A 17,979-nucleotide genomic window follows, 5' to 3' on the forward strand; every position below is an offset into this window, starting at 1 on the left:
GCAAGTGAAATTAAAGTATGAAAATATGGGTGGGATAATGTATTTTTATTCAGTGTAACAGATATTTGTGTAAAAATGAATATATTATACATAATAATATCAAAATATTATTAAACAGCCCCTCCAAGATTTTGCAGGAACTTTTTTAATGTCTTTGACCTAAAAATGACTTTTGTGATGATTTTTCTCACAACTTATTTATTATTATTTATTATTTATTTATTATTATTTATTATAAATTTTTATTATTTATTTATTATTATTTTTATTATTAATTACACATATTCATATTTAGGTATTTTAAAAAAGTCTTTTAGGATTTTTCAGGGACTTTTTTAATGTCTTTGACCTGAAAATGATTGATTTTGTAATTATTTTTCTCACAACTTATTTATTTATTTATGATTTATTTATATTACTTGCAGAATTTTGCAGGGACTTTTTAATGTCTTTGACCTGAAAATGACGTAAAAAACATATTTATTTATTTATTTATTAAATATTTATTATTTTTTTTATTTATTATTAAATTACACATATTAATATTTAGATATTTTAAAAAGTCCCTCCAGGATTTGCAGGGACTTTTTTATTATCTGCGGGATAAAAATGACTGATTTTCTAATGATTTTTCCTCACACGTATTTATTTATTTATTATTACTTAGTTATTGTGTTTTGTTATGAAAATACAGTAAATGTCTTCTATAAATCATGGTAAAAATTATAACGAATATTTCACATTCTAATATACAGAAAAAACTCTATTACAATGACATTGTTTTTGATGCTTTTGAAAACCCCATTTCATCTTTGACCCACATCAGGAGGCAGCCCCTGTTTTCAATAATATTAATTGATCCACACAAACACACACACACACACACACACACACACACAGCAAAATGAGCAATAGCCACCTGATCAGATTCAAGGTCAGGATCTGAGACCCTGCTAAAAGAATAACTGATCAATACATGAGATGGATTGGACACTGTCAGTTGAAACTGCTTGTAAAGACACAGCTGGTTAGTTGCTGGAGTGGAAAACAGACCCCCTCCCAAAAAAATCTGATGCTGTTATTTAATTGTGCTCTGATTGCTTCCTCTTTGCAGGCAGGGGGAATTGCATGTGATAAAATTATAAATCCATGCATGTGAATCAGCCATGTGCATGTGTTTTATGTGTATGCATACTCTATTATTAGCTAATTACATACTTATAAACACTAAACACTAATTTGTGTTTAAAGATGACATAAATAAAGGCATTATAGGGACATAAATAGAAAAGAACAGTTTTAATTTTTCAGTTTGAAGTGATCACTGCACTGTCAATTTATATTTTTGTTTTCATTTGAACTTATATTACAATATACAAACTTAAAAAACAAGTATAAAAACATTATTAACCTAGTGTAATAAGTTGTAATTAGGGCCAGACAGAATCTGCGGACATTTTTTGCTATTTCTGCTGAGAATTTTGTAAAACATCTGCGGATTTATGCGTAATGATTTTGGTAGTATCATAGCTAAAAACTTCATATATGAAAAAAATATAAAACCTTTTTAACTTTTATTTAATGTTTACAATGCAAATCCATCTAGATCCACTTATTTAATAAATAAAGCAAGTCTATTATATAATATAAATCCATGCATGTGAACAGAAAATGCTACTTTACGAACTGTATTGTAAAAAAATCAAATGAACCCTTCCATATTAGTCAATAATATTACTGAAATTAATTTAAAAACTGAATAAATATTCATTTAAATCTCAATGATGGGCTAAAAATTTGCAGAAATCTGCGAATTTCTTCGTGCACAGATTCCGTGTGGGTTTAGTTATAATTAACATCAAAAACCATATGTTGTCATGACTTTTCGATTATATGATTGTTTACATTTAGGCATGGTCCGGTATAAGATTCTGACTCTATAGGACGGGATCACAGTATTGTGATTACTGCTCCAAAAAAGTTCTTTTTAATTGTGTGGGTAAAAAAACAACAACATTTTCCCCACATTGAACACATATTTTATTTTAAGAAACCTTTAAAATGTTTTGAAGCAGTAGGTTTTGATGTAGAGGTTCCTTTTCTGCTTGAGATACTGTTGCCCTAAAAAAACTAAATAAACTAGTTATAAAAATAAACCGTTAACATTCCTTATGAACAGTATAACAGAAAACTTTGACTTTCCAAACTGTGGTAAACCTTGAAACCAACTATTATCCCATGCCTATACATTATACAGCAATTTTTTAATTTGAACACAAAATTATATTATTAAATTAAGCTGCATGAATATTAATCATTTTTTTATAACACAGTGCAAAATGCAAACCCATCATTTTTGGAATTTATAATAGTTCAAAAGTTTTGAATAGTTTTTTATAATTATGTTTTTACATATTTTTTTATAAGATTTATATATGATAAAATTTGTATTTATAAGATTTCATAAGTTTCTTTTGCTTATTAAGGCTGCATTTATTTGAGCACCGTTTGCAGTAAAACGGTGATATTGTTCAAATTAATACAATTTAAGATAACTCTATTTTTATTTAAATATAGTCTTAAATATCAACATCATTATCCCAGTGTTCAAGGTCACATGATCCTTCAGAAATCATTCTGATATGAAGCGTCAGTAGATGATATGTTGCTTAAGTATTTGTGAAAAGTTTATATTCACCATTCAAAAGCTACAGAGGTATAAGAAAACATAAGAATCCTGATTTTGCCTTTAAAATGGTTTGATTGTGTTCAGCTCAGGGTTTGGGGTCACAATGGAGGGATGGGGGGGCTGGATGGGTGTGTGTTTAATGAAACTATGGCAGGACACAATAAGACAGAGGTCACTTCAGACTGAATGAACACTGTGTGTGTGCCATTCATTCATCTGCCACCTCATTTACACCAAAACTTAAGTAAAACTGTTGTTAAACAGACATACTTGAATAGAAATGCTTTAAACTGAGTAACAAAATAAAGAACTTAGAGAAAGTCGAAACATGTTTCATCTGCTTCAATCAGGGGTGTCAGAACTCGGTCCTGGAGGGCCGGTGTCCTGCAGATTTTAGCCTCAAAACACCTGCAAGGATGTTTCTAGAAAGCCTGGTAAGAGCTTGATTAGCTAGCCCAGGTGTGTCTGATTGATTGGCGTTGGAACTAAACTTTGCAGGACACCGGCCCTCCAGGACAGGCCTGGCCTAAATGATTCAGACTATTTGTTAAATATAAAAAAAGGAATAGAATTCAAGTAAAGTCAGAATGGTGAGAGAGCCAGTACACACTCGAAATTAAGTTTCAAAAATCGAGATAATTAAGTCATAGTTGGCTTAATGTAAACTCATAATTGTGATATTAAAAAGTTCTTGCTGTCTAACCTTTTTTAGTTAATTTAAAGTAACTTTTCTAGACATCTTAACTTACATCTAATTAGGAAAATGCTCTTATTTATTACATATTCTCCTTTATTATTAAATCAAGGACATTATTAAATGATCCTAATTTGACTACACATTGATTCTGAAGTAGATTTCATTAATAATCATTTCATTTTTATCTCTACACTAACTTTTTAGCACAGAATGATGAAAAACACAACCATAATCTGCAAAACCCAATTAAACTCTTTTATTTATTTCTTGTTTTCCTTTATTATTCAATTCTGAAACAAATTACCCTAATGATATTATTAAATGGTCCTAATTTGATTCCACATCGATTCTGAAGTACATTTCATTAATAATCATTTGATTTTTAGGTATCTCTACACTTACTGTTTAGGACAGAATGAAGAAAAACACAACAATAATCTGCAAAACGCAATTAAATGCTCTTATTTATTTCATATTCTCTTTTATTATTAAATGAATGACATTAATGCTACTATTAAATGCTCCTAATTTGGCTACACATTGACGCTGAAGCAGATTTCATTAATAATCATTTCATTTTTAGTTACTATTTTGCACAGAGTGATGAACAACACAAACGATTTTCTGCGAAACCCAGTTGAATGCTTATTTATTTCATATTGTTCTTTATTATTAAATGAATTCCATTATTGATATTATTAAATGATTCTAATTTGACTCCACGTTGATTCTAAGGTAGATTTCATTTATAATCATTTGATTTTTAGGTATCTCTACACTTTTACTGTTTAGCACAGACTGATGAAAAACACAGAAATTCTATAATCTCCTTTATTATTAAACGAATGACATTAATTATAGTTTAAAATTATCCTAATTTGCCTCTACATTGATTTTGAAGTAGATTTCATTAATAATCATTTTATTTTTAGGTATCTGTAGCACAGCATGATGACAGACACCACTATAATCTGCGAAACCCAATTAAATGCTCTTATTTACTGCATATTCTACTTTATTATTAAAATGAATGACATTAGATATATTTTAATACAACATAATATGACTACACATTGATTCTGAAGTAGATTTCATTACTAATCACTTCATTTTTAGGTCTGTTTACAGTTAATATTTAGCACAGAATGATCAAAAACTCAACAATAACATGCGAAACCCAATTAAATGCTCTTATTTATTTCATATTCTCCTTTATTATTAAATAAATGACATCGATGATATTATTAAATGGTCCTAATTTGACTACACATTAATTCTGAAGTAGATTTCATTAAAAATGCATTTAATTTTCTAGTGTCCTCTACACTTACTGTTAAGCACAGAATGATGAAAACACAACAATAATATGTGAAAACTCAATTAAATGCTCCTTTTTACTTCATATTCTCCATCAAATCAATTACATTAATGATAAATGTTCCTAATTTGACTACACTGATTCTGAAGTAGGTTTCATTAGCAATCATTTCTTTTTAGTTATTTCTACATCTGCTATTTAGCACAGAATGATCAAAAACACAACAATAATCTGTGAAGTCTCATTAAATTCTCTTATTTACTTCATTTTCTCCTTCGTTATTAAATTAATTACATTAATAATATTACTAAATATTCCAAATTTGACTACAGATGGATTGTGAAGCAGTTTTCATTAATAATCATTTGATTTTTAGGTATCTTTAGCACAGAGTAATGAAAAACACAACAGTAACCTGCAAAAACCCAATTAAATGCTCTTATTTATTTCATTTTTTTATTATTAAATAAACAGCATTAATGATATTAATTAATGGTCCTAATTGGACTCCACATTGATTCTGAAGTGGATTTCATTAATAATCATTTCATTTTGAGTGATCTTTACACTTACTGTTTAGCACAGAATGATGAAAAACAACAATAATCTGTGAAACCCAATTAAAGCCCTCTCTGTGCCTCATATCGATCTGGCAAATCCATATTTTGTGGGACGGTTTGAAATATTTTGACCTCATTCGAAGAGGAAGCTGCGCTGTTTTAAAGATCTGCGTCTGCATTGATTAATAGCCCTCTATTGAAATCGGGCTCCCTTTGACCCTTGACCCTCCCACACCTCAGACCCTCTTCCCAAGGAGAAGGGGCTCGTTTGGGGGCGTTTCTGGCTGTGGGTGTCACAGATCAATGAGATGCATAAGTTCTAAGCTGTGAAGAGCGCTGCATATATGCATGGCCATTGTGTGGACATTGAAGGGGTGTCAAGCGGAACCGTGAACCCGCATCTTATAAAAGCAGAGTTTAAGTTCAATACCAGATAGATATAAGTTCAATAGATTTCAATTGAGCAATTTTGTCTTGCTGTTAAATAAGTAAGTCACACTTTACAATGAGGTTTCATTAGGTCATGTATTTACTAACTAATAAACAATAGTAGTGTCTCATTTATTATAGTTAAACATTTACTAATGCATTATTAAAATCCAAATTCAGGCTTGTTAGCATTAGTTAATGCACCACAATCAGTGTTGGGGGAAGTTTGAAACAAATGCATTACAATATTGAGTTACTCCCCCAAAAAAGTTACTAGTTACGTTAGTTAGTTACTTTTTGTGGTAAGTAATGCGTTACATTACTTTTTAGTTGCTTTTTCTGTCCTGCCTGAGGCTTGATCTCTTTCAGAACTTGCAGGGATTTTTTTTTTAAATAGAGGAGCTCTGCATTTAAGGACGCACTGTATAACCTTCACCTGCATTTACCTTTAAAAACAAACGAATTAAAAAACAATTAAAACAATGTTACCTTCTGACGCTATACATGCTGTATATAGAGATTAATAAAGGTTAAAAGCAATGTGTTTGGTGTTTTTGTCTTATTAGTTCAGTAAAATCACTGTCCATAGAGACTATGATCTTCTTTTCTTTCGTGTGTTCAAACTAATGAGAATACAAATGTAAGGCTCTGCCTGCCATCTTGGTTTCTATCTGTTCCTGAATTCTCTCATTGAGTGTGTGATTCAACGTAATTACGCTAATTTTAATTCAGCAATTTATTTTTTAAAAGGCGAATTAATTAATCTAAAAAATAACTCGAGTTGCTTTTTTTGAAAAAGAGTAACTTAAATATTATTACTTAATTCTTTTAAGTAATGCATTACTTTACTCGTTACTCGTAAAAGTAATATTGTGTTACCCCCAACACTGACTGTGAGTTAGCATGAACCAACAATGAACAACTTTATTTTTGTAACAAAGATGAATAAATACTGTTTTAAATGTATTGTTCAGTGTTTGTTCGTGTTAGTAAAAACATTAACTAATACAAAATTATTGTAAAGGGTTTAAATGTATCTCTGGTTCTCACTTGACAGAAAAACCTGTTTAATGAATGTTTAGTTTTGGCATGATCAAGACAAGTCATTAGTTTTCAAGTTATTATTACATATTCATATTATTATTATTATTATTATTACATATTCAAAATAGGTTTTTAATACTTTTAATCAAGTATTAAAGTTTGCACGGCAATCTTAATTAATTGAAAACCTATTCACCATCGATAATAATATAAATTATTATTATTATTATTATTATTATTATTAATATTTGAGCATCAATACTCAATGTGCACCAACTCAGACTTCTAGAAACAGTGACATTATTTCACATGGCTTGATATGATTGATGATTTATATTTGATATTTTTGTGCCTCATCCAGTGTTATTTTAGTATTTTTAAGATAAGTTTTTTTTATGAATAATATAATATTTTCAGATTTCTTTTTAGTTTTAGTTACATTTTTGTGACATTTTTTTTGTCTGTGTAGATTTGTTTTTAAATTGTAAACTAAATAAGTTTAACAATCAGATTTATATTAAACTATCAAAATAAAAATATATTAGATATTTAACTATCAATATAATATAATATAATGTAATATAATATAATATAATATAATATTAGTATATAAAATAGTAAATATAGTAAACTAATCTTATAATACCTATTCTAGTCTTTTTAAGTTAACATTTTTTTAAAAGTAATTTTTAAAACATGATTACTCAAATAATTTGAGTAAACTATAATAACTGTTGTCTGTCCTCAGCTCCTCCAGAGTTCATTCAGTGGCCGCAGTCCGTGTCGAAGCCGGCAGGGGGCAGTGCGGTGTTCACATGCGTCGCTCAGGGGGTCCCGGAGCCGCACATTATATGGCTGAAGAACGGCAAGATTCTCACGCCTGGTGATAATGTCAAACTCACCAACAACAACAGGTACACACATTCACAAATGAACAATACACTCACAAAGACTACCACACTACCTTCAGAAAACCTTAATAAAGCATTTTAACGTGTTTTTTTTAGCTGAAAGGTTGTTTTAAAATTATTTTCAGTAAACATTTACTTAAAGTAAAAATCATTGTTGTACTTTTCGATTTATTTTATTTGACCATACTAATCCAGCTGTTATTTTAGCATCATCATTACCTTTAATTTCCTCACCGAAAAAAAGTGGATTGCATTTCTTCCTGATGTCGCTAGTTAACACACTCCATGCTTATTTTTCAACACATCCCATAATTTCTAATATAGCAGCCTCTACCAAATAGTTGATATGTCGGTTTATGGTATACATATATAGCAAATAGCATATATAAGCAAATAGCACAAAAATCAGAAAATATAAAGTGTAAGACCAATTTTTTTTTAAATATATTCAAAATAAAACATTTTTGAATATCAAATCATCTTTATTTTTTGAAGTATGCCATAAAATATTTTAGATTCTTATTTAAAATGTTTTCCTGTTAATTTTTTTTTTTTTTTTACAAAACAAAAAAACAAAAAAACTAAATCAAGTGTAGTTCTGCAACAGGATTATGTTTGTTTGATTTTTTTTTCATTCTTTATTTACGTTAACAGTCATTATTTAAAACAGTCAAAATATGGTCAACCATGTGGTAGAGCTGCAGTCAAAGGGTTTAGGACTAATACAATTGTGATAATTAATTTAACCTAAATAGTTTTAATTTAATTAATTTTTTTTCTTAAATCTTAAAAGGAAAAGTCTGATTAATTTAGTTGTGTTTATATATATATATATATATATATATATATATATATATATATATATATATATATATATATATATATATATATATATATATATATATATATATATATTTGTATTTATTTGAAATTTCTTTGTAATTTGTTTAAAATTATCTATTTATAGTTATTTCACTATTTGTTTTAGTCGAGAAAATTATTATTTTATTAATATTTTAGACTTTCTATCATATTTTATAGTTTTATATATAATCTTTAATTTTTGTTAACATTTGCTATTGTTGATGTATTATTTCCTGTCAAATCAGTTTATAAGTAAAAAAAAAAAAAAAAAAAATAATATATATATATATATATATATATATATATATATATATATATATATATATATATATATATATATATATATATATATATATATTTTTTTTTTTTTTTTTTACATGTGCACAATTTTTCAAATTTTGTTCTTTATAAATAAACTTTACTTATTAATATTAGTTGCTTTATTTAGTCCTGCCGATCATACATTTGTGCTGATGCATTACCAACCACTGTCCACTAGATGTCAGAGTTGATCAATTCAATCATTCATACGTTTATTTTCCTTCGGCTTAGTCTCTTTATTCATCAGGGGTCACCACAACGGAATGAACCGCCAACTTATCCAGCATATGTTTTACACAGCGGATGCCCTTCCAGCTGCAACCCAGTGCTGGGAAACATTGAAGTCAATTCAAGTTTATTTGTAAAAAAAATTGCATAAACTTCTTATAATAATTATTGTTTCAAAGCAGATTGCACATTATTTCATTAAAATCAAAAGCAGAAAAGTTATTAGTTACATCTATATTCAAATCATTCTATGTGCCAAAACCTGTGAATGCAGACTGAACAAGGTAACAAATATGTGGGCTTAAATTCAGAGTACAATCATTCTTTTTTCAATGCTTTCAGTACTCTTGCTGTGACTCGTATCACCTCGGAGGATGAAGCCATATATCAGTGCATAGCTGAAAACACTGCGGGCACGAATCAGGCCAGCGCTCGTCTGGCAGTGTCTCTGGCCAAAGAGCTCCCCGACTCTCCTCAGGGCCTGAAGGCCACGGCTCTGTCCAAAACATCCCTGCAGCTCTCCTGGACACAGCCGCCGGCTGAAGTCACAGACGGCATCATTGGATATGTGCTGCACATACGCAAATATGGCGGTGAGGGTCTCTCTAATGTTTACATTTTTTTAATTGAACAAATTTGATCTTTTATCCCTTATTTTCAGGTCCATCACACAAAACGCAGACAATCTCAAACATCTAAACATCTCAAAACATATAAAACAATAATGAGATTTATATAATATAAAAATATATCGTAAGATCAGTCCCACATTTACATTTTATATATGGCTATATATGCAAATAACGTATTTGATGTACAATTTAGATTTAGATTTGACAAATATGCAATATGTCATACTTGCAACTAATATTGTAAAAATGTATGCTTGCATTTAATCTTTATTTTTTTTATGTATATTTGTAATCTATAATTTTATATATGTGTTCATATGACCATATATGAGCATATCCTACCCAAGTCATTTTTTATATGACATACAAGCTTGCTTTTAGATTTCCCACATAAAATATGCACTGTAAAACCCAACAGTCAACTTTATCAAATGAAATGAGTGTAGTTAACTCAAAATTGACTGAAAGTTAATTCTACTCATTTGAAAAGAGTTTGAACTCTGTGTTGAAGGTTATGAGTTAATTAAATACCTCAATACTTCACCTTAAGGAGTAAGTTCACAGTACTCATATAGATTAGTTTTCAACTCAAATAGTTTGTAGCAATCTGTTTCCTCAAAGGGTTTGAGTTGCCTTCATTTATTTGGTTTTACCATACTCAGTTTATATGTTTCTTTATTTAACCAGATAAAAAACCCACTGAGATCAAGATCTCATTTACAAGGGTGACCTGGCCAAGAGGTCTGCAAAACACGATTTATATAAAAATAAAAAATAAATAAAAAATAAAAATTTAATAATATTAGTAATAAATATAAAATTGATATAATATAAAAATACAGTTTAGTTTTCCAGCTTTACCACATTTCAATATATTAAAAACACATACATTGAGAAATGGACTGTTGTTGTTTGTTAAAAAGGATAGAGCGAAACGATGTCATTGGGATGAACTCAGATATCTTTAGTTTGAGTTCTCTTCATTTTTACTGTGCTCAAACTGCTTCGTTTACTCAAATATATTAAGTTCACAGGACTCAGGATTAGTTTTTGAACTTAAATCCCTTGTTGCACTCAGTTTCTTCAAATGGTTTGAGTTACCTTAACTTATTGGGTTTTACAGTGTGTCATATATGCATTGTAATTAATAAATGTGCATATATGTTCAAATTTATAAGCTATATTTTTATGTATCTGTTCATATGACCACATAAGGCCTACCTAAGTTAATTTGTTTAGGCTTTATGTATAATTTATGAACATTTGTAAACAAAGGGGTTAAAATTGGGGTTATAAAATCTGTCTATATTATTTTGATAGATTAACATGACTAATAATTAGGGCCAGACAGAATCTGCAGACATTTCTTGCTATTTCTGTGCAGAATTTTTAATAAAACCTGCTGATTTATGCTAAATGATTTTGAGAATACCGTAACTAAAACCTTAACACATGAAATAAATAAAATAAAAAAGTTTTGAACTTTTATTGAAGGTTTATAATGCACATCCAATTTGAACCACTTGTTTGGTAAATAAATTCACTCATACATCTAATAGAAGACGAAAAATATAATTTTATAAACTGCATTGTACTTAAATAATATAAACATTTGCATTTTATTCAATAATATTGCTGAAAATACTATAAAAACTGAAAACAACATAGACTATTTTGAGGGATGTAAACGAAAACAATAGTCCCAGCGTAATTCCTGTTTTACATTTTTAATTTCAGAGAATCCAAAAAGAGCCACATATTGATAAATAATGTTATGATAGCTGTTTTAACATCGAGTTATGATTAAATTGCCTCTTGTTACAGTTTTGAAATAGTTTGATAACAAGCTGGAAATGTTCATGGGACAATGACATGACCACCGTTGAAATTGTCTGTACACAAACACACATAAACACGTACACACACACACACACACACACACACACACACACACACACACACACACACACACACGCACGCATTTGCATAAGTAAATTAATAAACTCAATGACACACACACAAAATCCGTAATGGCATGCTTATAACCAATCTATTTAATAAGGTTATTTTTCAACATGAAAGGGCTTTGCAGGGGTTTATCAATGACCAATTAATAGAAGCTTAAATTAGGGATATTTTTCTAGCAGTTCACTGCATAATTGCATTGTGTTTCCAGAGTCTGAGAGTAAAGAACTACAGGAGGCCGTGAGCAAGACAACATTTCAGCATGACCTCACAAACTTGGAACCTGCGACCACCTACTCCATCTACCTGAAGGCCTATTCTCCGCTGGGGGCCAGTCAACAGTCCAGTACTGTGGTCTCCACAACACTAGGGGGCGGTATGTACCTGCACACCTGCACTCACTGCATGCTGGTTGCTTTTTGCATAGGTCACTATATTTTTCAAAACCTCCTCTCTGTCTATTGTCAGCACTTTTAACTCCCTCTGATCAGATTTGCTTTGGCGCAGATGTCCGAGCATCTGTTTCATTCATTGCATGGCTTTTTTTCCTCATCCGCCTTATGTTTTTTGCTTGAACAGAATGAACTTTGACAGTGTTTCTTGCTCCTGTGAGCTCATCATGATGCTTTTTTCTCTCTCTCTAGTGCCCAGTCCACCTACATTTTTCACCAAGGCTATAAACGCCACAGCAGTCCAGGTCCTGTGGGAGCTTCCCAATAAGCCTGGAAAAGCAGAGGGTTTCCGTCTGACCTACCGCAGGGTCCCCCATGGAGAGATGCAGGGGCCCATTCAGTTGCCTTGCCATGTTAACGCTCACATCATCTCACATCTCGGTGAGGGAGAATTGGTTTTTGTTTATGGAAATTATATGATGCAGCATTAGACAAAATGTGAAATAAATACAGTTAAAGTGCAGATTATTAGCCCTCCTTTTTAGTTTATTTTACTTATTTTTTTAAATCTTTTTTTTAATATGTATTTTCTAAATGTTGTTTAAGAGAGCAAGTGATTTTTCACAGTATTTCCTAAATTCCTATAAAATATTTTCTTCTGAAGAAAGCCTTTTTTGTTTATTTCTGCTAGAATAAAATCAGCTTCAAATTTTTAAAAAACATTTTAAGGTCAATATTATTAGCCCCCTTAAGCAATGTTTATATTTTTCAAGTGTCTACAGAACCACTGTTTTACAAAGACTTGCCTAAATACCCCATCATGACAAAGATAAAATAAATCAGTTATTAGAAATGAGATGTTAAAACTATTAAGTTTATAAATGTATTGAAAAAAAATCTCTCCATTGAACAGAAATTGGAGAAAAGATAAATAAAGGGGGCTAATAATTCAGTAGGGCTATTAATTCTGAATTCAACTGTATGTAAGCCTGGACCACAAAATCTCATGTTGCATGGGTACATTTTTAGGAATAGCTACAAATACATTGCATTAGTCAAAATCATTGATATTTTATGCCAACAATCATGTTCTCTAAAGATATTTTGAACATTTCCAACAATAAATATATCAAAAGTTAATTTTTGGTTAGTAATATCCATTGCTAAGAGCTTAATTTGGACAAATTAAAATGTGATTTTCATAATATTCTTTAACCCTCAGATTCCAGATATTGCCCTGTCCTAAAAAACAAACATTAGTGTAAATTTATTTACATTTCAGATGATATATAAATCTTTATATCTGATATATAAAAGCCTTATGACATGCTTTGAGGAGCTGGGTCGTATCTGCTGAAGCCAGATGGTGTAGTTTTGTTGTCTAATGCAATTAAATGCATGCAGTTTAAGTAAGTCATTTGTAGAGTTTGTAAATTGCATTTTTGGTGTCTCAATACATTCAAAATGTATAAAATGTTTTCAGATTCTTGGTCTGTTTGGGCCTTTTTTTATTAATTCTTTTTTATTTATCATTTTATTAACAAAAAGTTGAACCAATGATAAAAAAATATAAATGCATTTTTCAATATGACAGAGTAAGGTTATTATTAGGAAGAAATGCATTGTAAAAAAATCTTTCTCACACAGTTTTTCTGTTAAATTAAATCATCTTTTTTAGTCTTCTCAACTTGCATCAATCAAACAAAAATATATATTAAGTTAAACATTGCATAGCTTAAAGAACATTTGTTGTCAGGACTTCTTGTCATCATTTGTTCTGAAGTTTTCTTAAATTCTTATTATTCAAAGAAATTGAAGTCTATTCACTTCAAAAGTTCATTACTTGAAAAATTCTACATGTTTATTTCTAATTAAACAACATAAATATTACTCTCAAAATCTATTAGAAGATCACTGGCATTTAGTATTAAGTCTAAATACTTTGAGAGGCTATACAAAGGACCCCATATACTGTATATTCCTACAATCTCAGCACAGCACGTCATCAGATTCCATCCAGCTCTGCTCATTCTGGTGTTTTAGGCTGAAATGCTCTCTCACATCACTGTTCGACCCTTTTATCAGCTCTGTACAAGCTTTTATGTCTGTACAGTCAGTGACAGCTGAAATATTCCTCTGCTCAGCCCACCTTAAAGGGACAGTTCACCCAAAAAATCAGCATTTATTTATCATCCACTTGTTCCAACTCTGCTTGAATTTCTCTCTTCTGTTCAACAGAAAGGAAGATGAATTGAAGAACAATGGGGAAAATAAACATGTTTTTTAACTTCCAGAGATTTTTTTGTTTCTACTATGGATGTCAATGGCTCCTTTTTTCCCCAAAATTCTTCAAAATATTTTTATTTGTGTTTAACAGAGCAAATACATTTTTAAAAGTTTACAACCCCATATAGAAATTGCATATATGGAAATAAACAGTATGCAATTTACATATATGACATCCAAGGTCATATATATATATATATATATATATATGACAAATGTTTTCGAGATGTGAAATTCAAACATGAACTTGGATGTTTAATGGTGTGATATTGCGTTAAAAAAAAAAAAAAAAAATATATATATATATATATATATATTTTTTTTTTAACGCAATATCACACCATTAAACATCCAAGTTCATGTTTGAATTTCACATCTCGAAAACATTTGTCATATATATATATATATATATATATATATATATATATATATATATATATATATATATATATATATATATATATATATATATATATATATATATATACATATATATAATGACAAATGTTTTAGATATGTGAAATTTAAACATGAACTTGGATGTTTACTCGTGTGAAATTGTTATTGTGTGATATTGTAACATATTGACGGCGTAATCATGTATATAAAAAAGAAAATTAAACACGGAGAGACTAAAAACACTTTTGTATAAAGAACTACTTTCTTCCGCCATTCATTCACATCTGCAGCTGACTTCAGAACAGCAGAAGCGGTTGCTAACTCACAAACGTCACTTTAGAGCTAGTATTTGAATGATTCTCTAGCGCAATGTCTAAAATAATGACAATACACGTGATTTTGCTCACATGTTAAGATTATAAGGCTGAACAGCATGAAATGCCATCAGTCTACAGAGATTTCTCAGTATTTCTATGTTGCAACCGGGAGATCACAATAATTAACCCCCAAAAAGCCAAAGCAAACAATACCAGATTACTATGGTATAAATACAGCACTACCAGCATACAAAAGAGAGATGTTTACTTAGAAAGTCACTTACCTGTTTTGTAATGATTTGTTCAGCTGAAGTTTGAAATTTTTTTCTCCTCTAAGGACTTATTTTGCGGTTTTTGTGGCGGAATGTCAACCGTCTTTGCTCTGCTCAGTATGACAGGCTGATGGCCGGAGGCTTGCTAAATCTCTGAAATGAAAAATAAATTAAGCACTGTCCTTATATTAAAAAAACTGTGTAGTTGCAATCTAAACAACTACATTCTCCCCTAAAAAGCCTCAAAAGTACAATTTGTTGTTCAACAGCTGCAATATTTGTCAAAACTGTAGTCCTCTGCTCATTACTCGTGTGGGTGGAGTAATACACAAGGGCTGTATGAGTGCTAATAATACCTCAATATCACACGGCTATCAGCCAATCAGATTCGAGAACCAGACAGAACTATTGTAATAATATATATAAAAAATATAGAAATATATATATCTAAACTAATCTAACTATATATCTCAATGTTTGAAGTATTTTGAAATATATGTTTATTATGTTGCATAAATGACATAATTATGTTTTACATATGTGAAATTCGAATATGATCTTTTGTCATTTGCATATATGTGTTGCCGTATATCAGATTTCTATATAGAAACACTTGAGGAAATTTTCATTTTTGGGTGAACTATCCCTTCAAAAACAGACCTGACCTATATCTGAGCAATAAGCACTTCTACTTGTACTTGTCTAATACGTGAATTTTAGAAAACTTGGAAAAGCGTGTGAAAATTGCGATTATTGCTGATAACACTTTTTGCATCAGGTACTAAAAATAAGCCAAAGTAAAAGACGGACATAATATCCAGGAGTTTGTTCACCGCAGCCAATCAATACTGCGACTGCAAAGTCAACAAAAGCAGTGCAGTGTATATGTGTGAGGAGAATGCTGGAGTATCTGTGATTGATTTTGCGGTGTATGTGTGTGTGTAATACGGACGTTTCCACTTTCTCCATAGACGCCGGTGCTGTGTATGAAGTCAAACTGGTGGCCTACAATGGGAATGGAGAGAGCGACTGTTCGAAGAAGCTCGTGTCACTGGCTGAGGACGGCACAAGTGCTAAAACCAGAGCAGGTAAACTAGCTTTTGCTTTAAGACATGTGTACTGTAAGTATGTTTATTATTTTTAACTGAATTTTAACTCAATGATAATCATGTTCTGTGGTGCAGGAGAGGAAGCTCAGTGTAACTGCAGGGGTGTGGAGGGCTCGGTGAGCAGCATTGTGGTTGGCATCCACATCGGCATGGCCTGCATCATTTTCTGTGTGCTCTTCCTCATGTTCGGATATCGGCGCAGGTAATGAAGAAATCTCTATGCAGAAATGTTATAAATAGTTTTATATTCAGTGCTCAGCATAATTGAGTACAGCCCATTTTGAAAATAAATATTTTTATCCATTTCTCAGTGGATATTGGCAATGTGTTTTGGTGCATTTAAACAAAACAGATTTAATAAACAGATATATTTATTAAAATAATATTGTAGTCACCAAACAGTGAAAGATAATAAAATTCAATTCAAGGAAAATATTGCAAAAAAATTAAAAATAAAAATACAACCTACAAAATGTCAAAAAAAAATTTTTTTTTTGCTTGTCTTGATTTTTCCTCTTTTTAAATTTGAATTTGTACTTAATATTTTTTTCATAACATATAAATTTGGCTGTACTAGTTTTTAGACCGTTATCATAAGTTATTTTGTTAGATAAGCTCCAGATTTGGCTTCAGTACTGACTAATCTATTGTATATGCACTAATATGATATTGTCTAGCTTCCTATTAAAATATGAATTTAAAAGATAGATTTGTGACGGGTGTTTAAATATTTCAAATATTGTACAAATATTTGCTTGTATTTAAACCCTAATTAGGAAAAGTTTACACCAATGTGCAAATTTATTAACTATAGGTTTTTATATGTGTCTATATGGCCATAAATGAACATATCGTACCCAAGTAAATTTTTTATATGACATACAAGTTCATATTTAGATTTCATATATATCAATTATATGCCATATATGCAACATATATTTCAAATATTGCAAAAATGTCTGCTAATATTTAATTTTAATGCTTCATTAATATGCAAAACATATTAGACTCGATAAAAACTTAATTTAATATATGACTTTTAAATGACCAATACAAATAATTGTTTAATGAAATGAAAAAGAGACAAAAATCATTAAAAATATATATTCCTATTTCCCAACACTAGTTTTTGGGCCGTTATTGTAAGTTATTTTGTTAGATAAGCTCCAGATTTGGCTTCATTACTGACTAATCTAATGTATTGGCACAAATATAATATTGTATAGCTTCCTATAGATTTGTGAGGGGTTTACTTATATATGTGGAGCACTGCATGCTATATTTTTATACTTTACAGATATAAAATGCAATGTCATTATGTAGTTTAGAAATACAATATAATGAATATATGAATGGTAGTATTAATTTATATTAATAGTAGTTTTAAGGCATACTTCTATAGTGCTGATAAAAAAATATGAAGTTTCACCTTTAAAAGAGAGATTATATTATATTAATATCAATAGTATTTTAATACATTTAGTAACTTTCTTTAGCTTCAGTAAAACAATACAGTATATGTGTGTATATATGCGTTTATATGTTT

General features: G+C 29.9%; 2 protein-coding genes across 2 annotated transcripts in view; one reads left to right on the forward strand and one right to left on the reverse strand.

The window, feature by feature from the left end:
- Positions 1–17,979, reverse strand: part of trioa (trio Rho guanine nucleotide exchange factor a) — a 784,286-nt gene that overhangs the window by 241,166 nt on the left and 525,141 nt on the right. The window lies entirely within an intron of this gene.
- si:ch211-57n23.4 overlaps positions 1–17,979 on the forward strand; it is a 52,732-nt gene that overhangs the window by 28,349 nt on the left and 6,404 nt on the right. The window contains exons 7-12 of the mRNA XM_009294370.5: positions 7,486–7,651; positions 9,404–9,654; positions 11,870–12,034; positions 12,303–12,491; positions 16,296–16,412; positions 16,509–16,635. Coding sequence (XP_009292645.2) covers positions 7,486–7,651; positions 9,404–9,654; positions 11,870–12,034; positions 12,303–12,491; positions 16,296–16,412; positions 16,509–16,635 — 1,015 coding nt within the window. The remainder of the gene's footprint in view (positions 1–7,485; positions 7,652–9,403; positions 9,655–11,869; positions 12,035–12,302; positions 12,492–16,295; positions 16,413–16,508; positions 16,636–17,979) is intronic.

This window comes from Danio rerio, chromosome 19, assembly GCF_049306965.1.
Source record: "Danio rerio strain Tuebingen ecotype United States chromosome 19, GRCz12tu, whole genome shotgun sequence".
Lineage (NCBI taxonomy): Eukaryota > Metazoa > Chordata > Actinopteri > Cypriniformes > Danionidae > Danio > Danio rerio.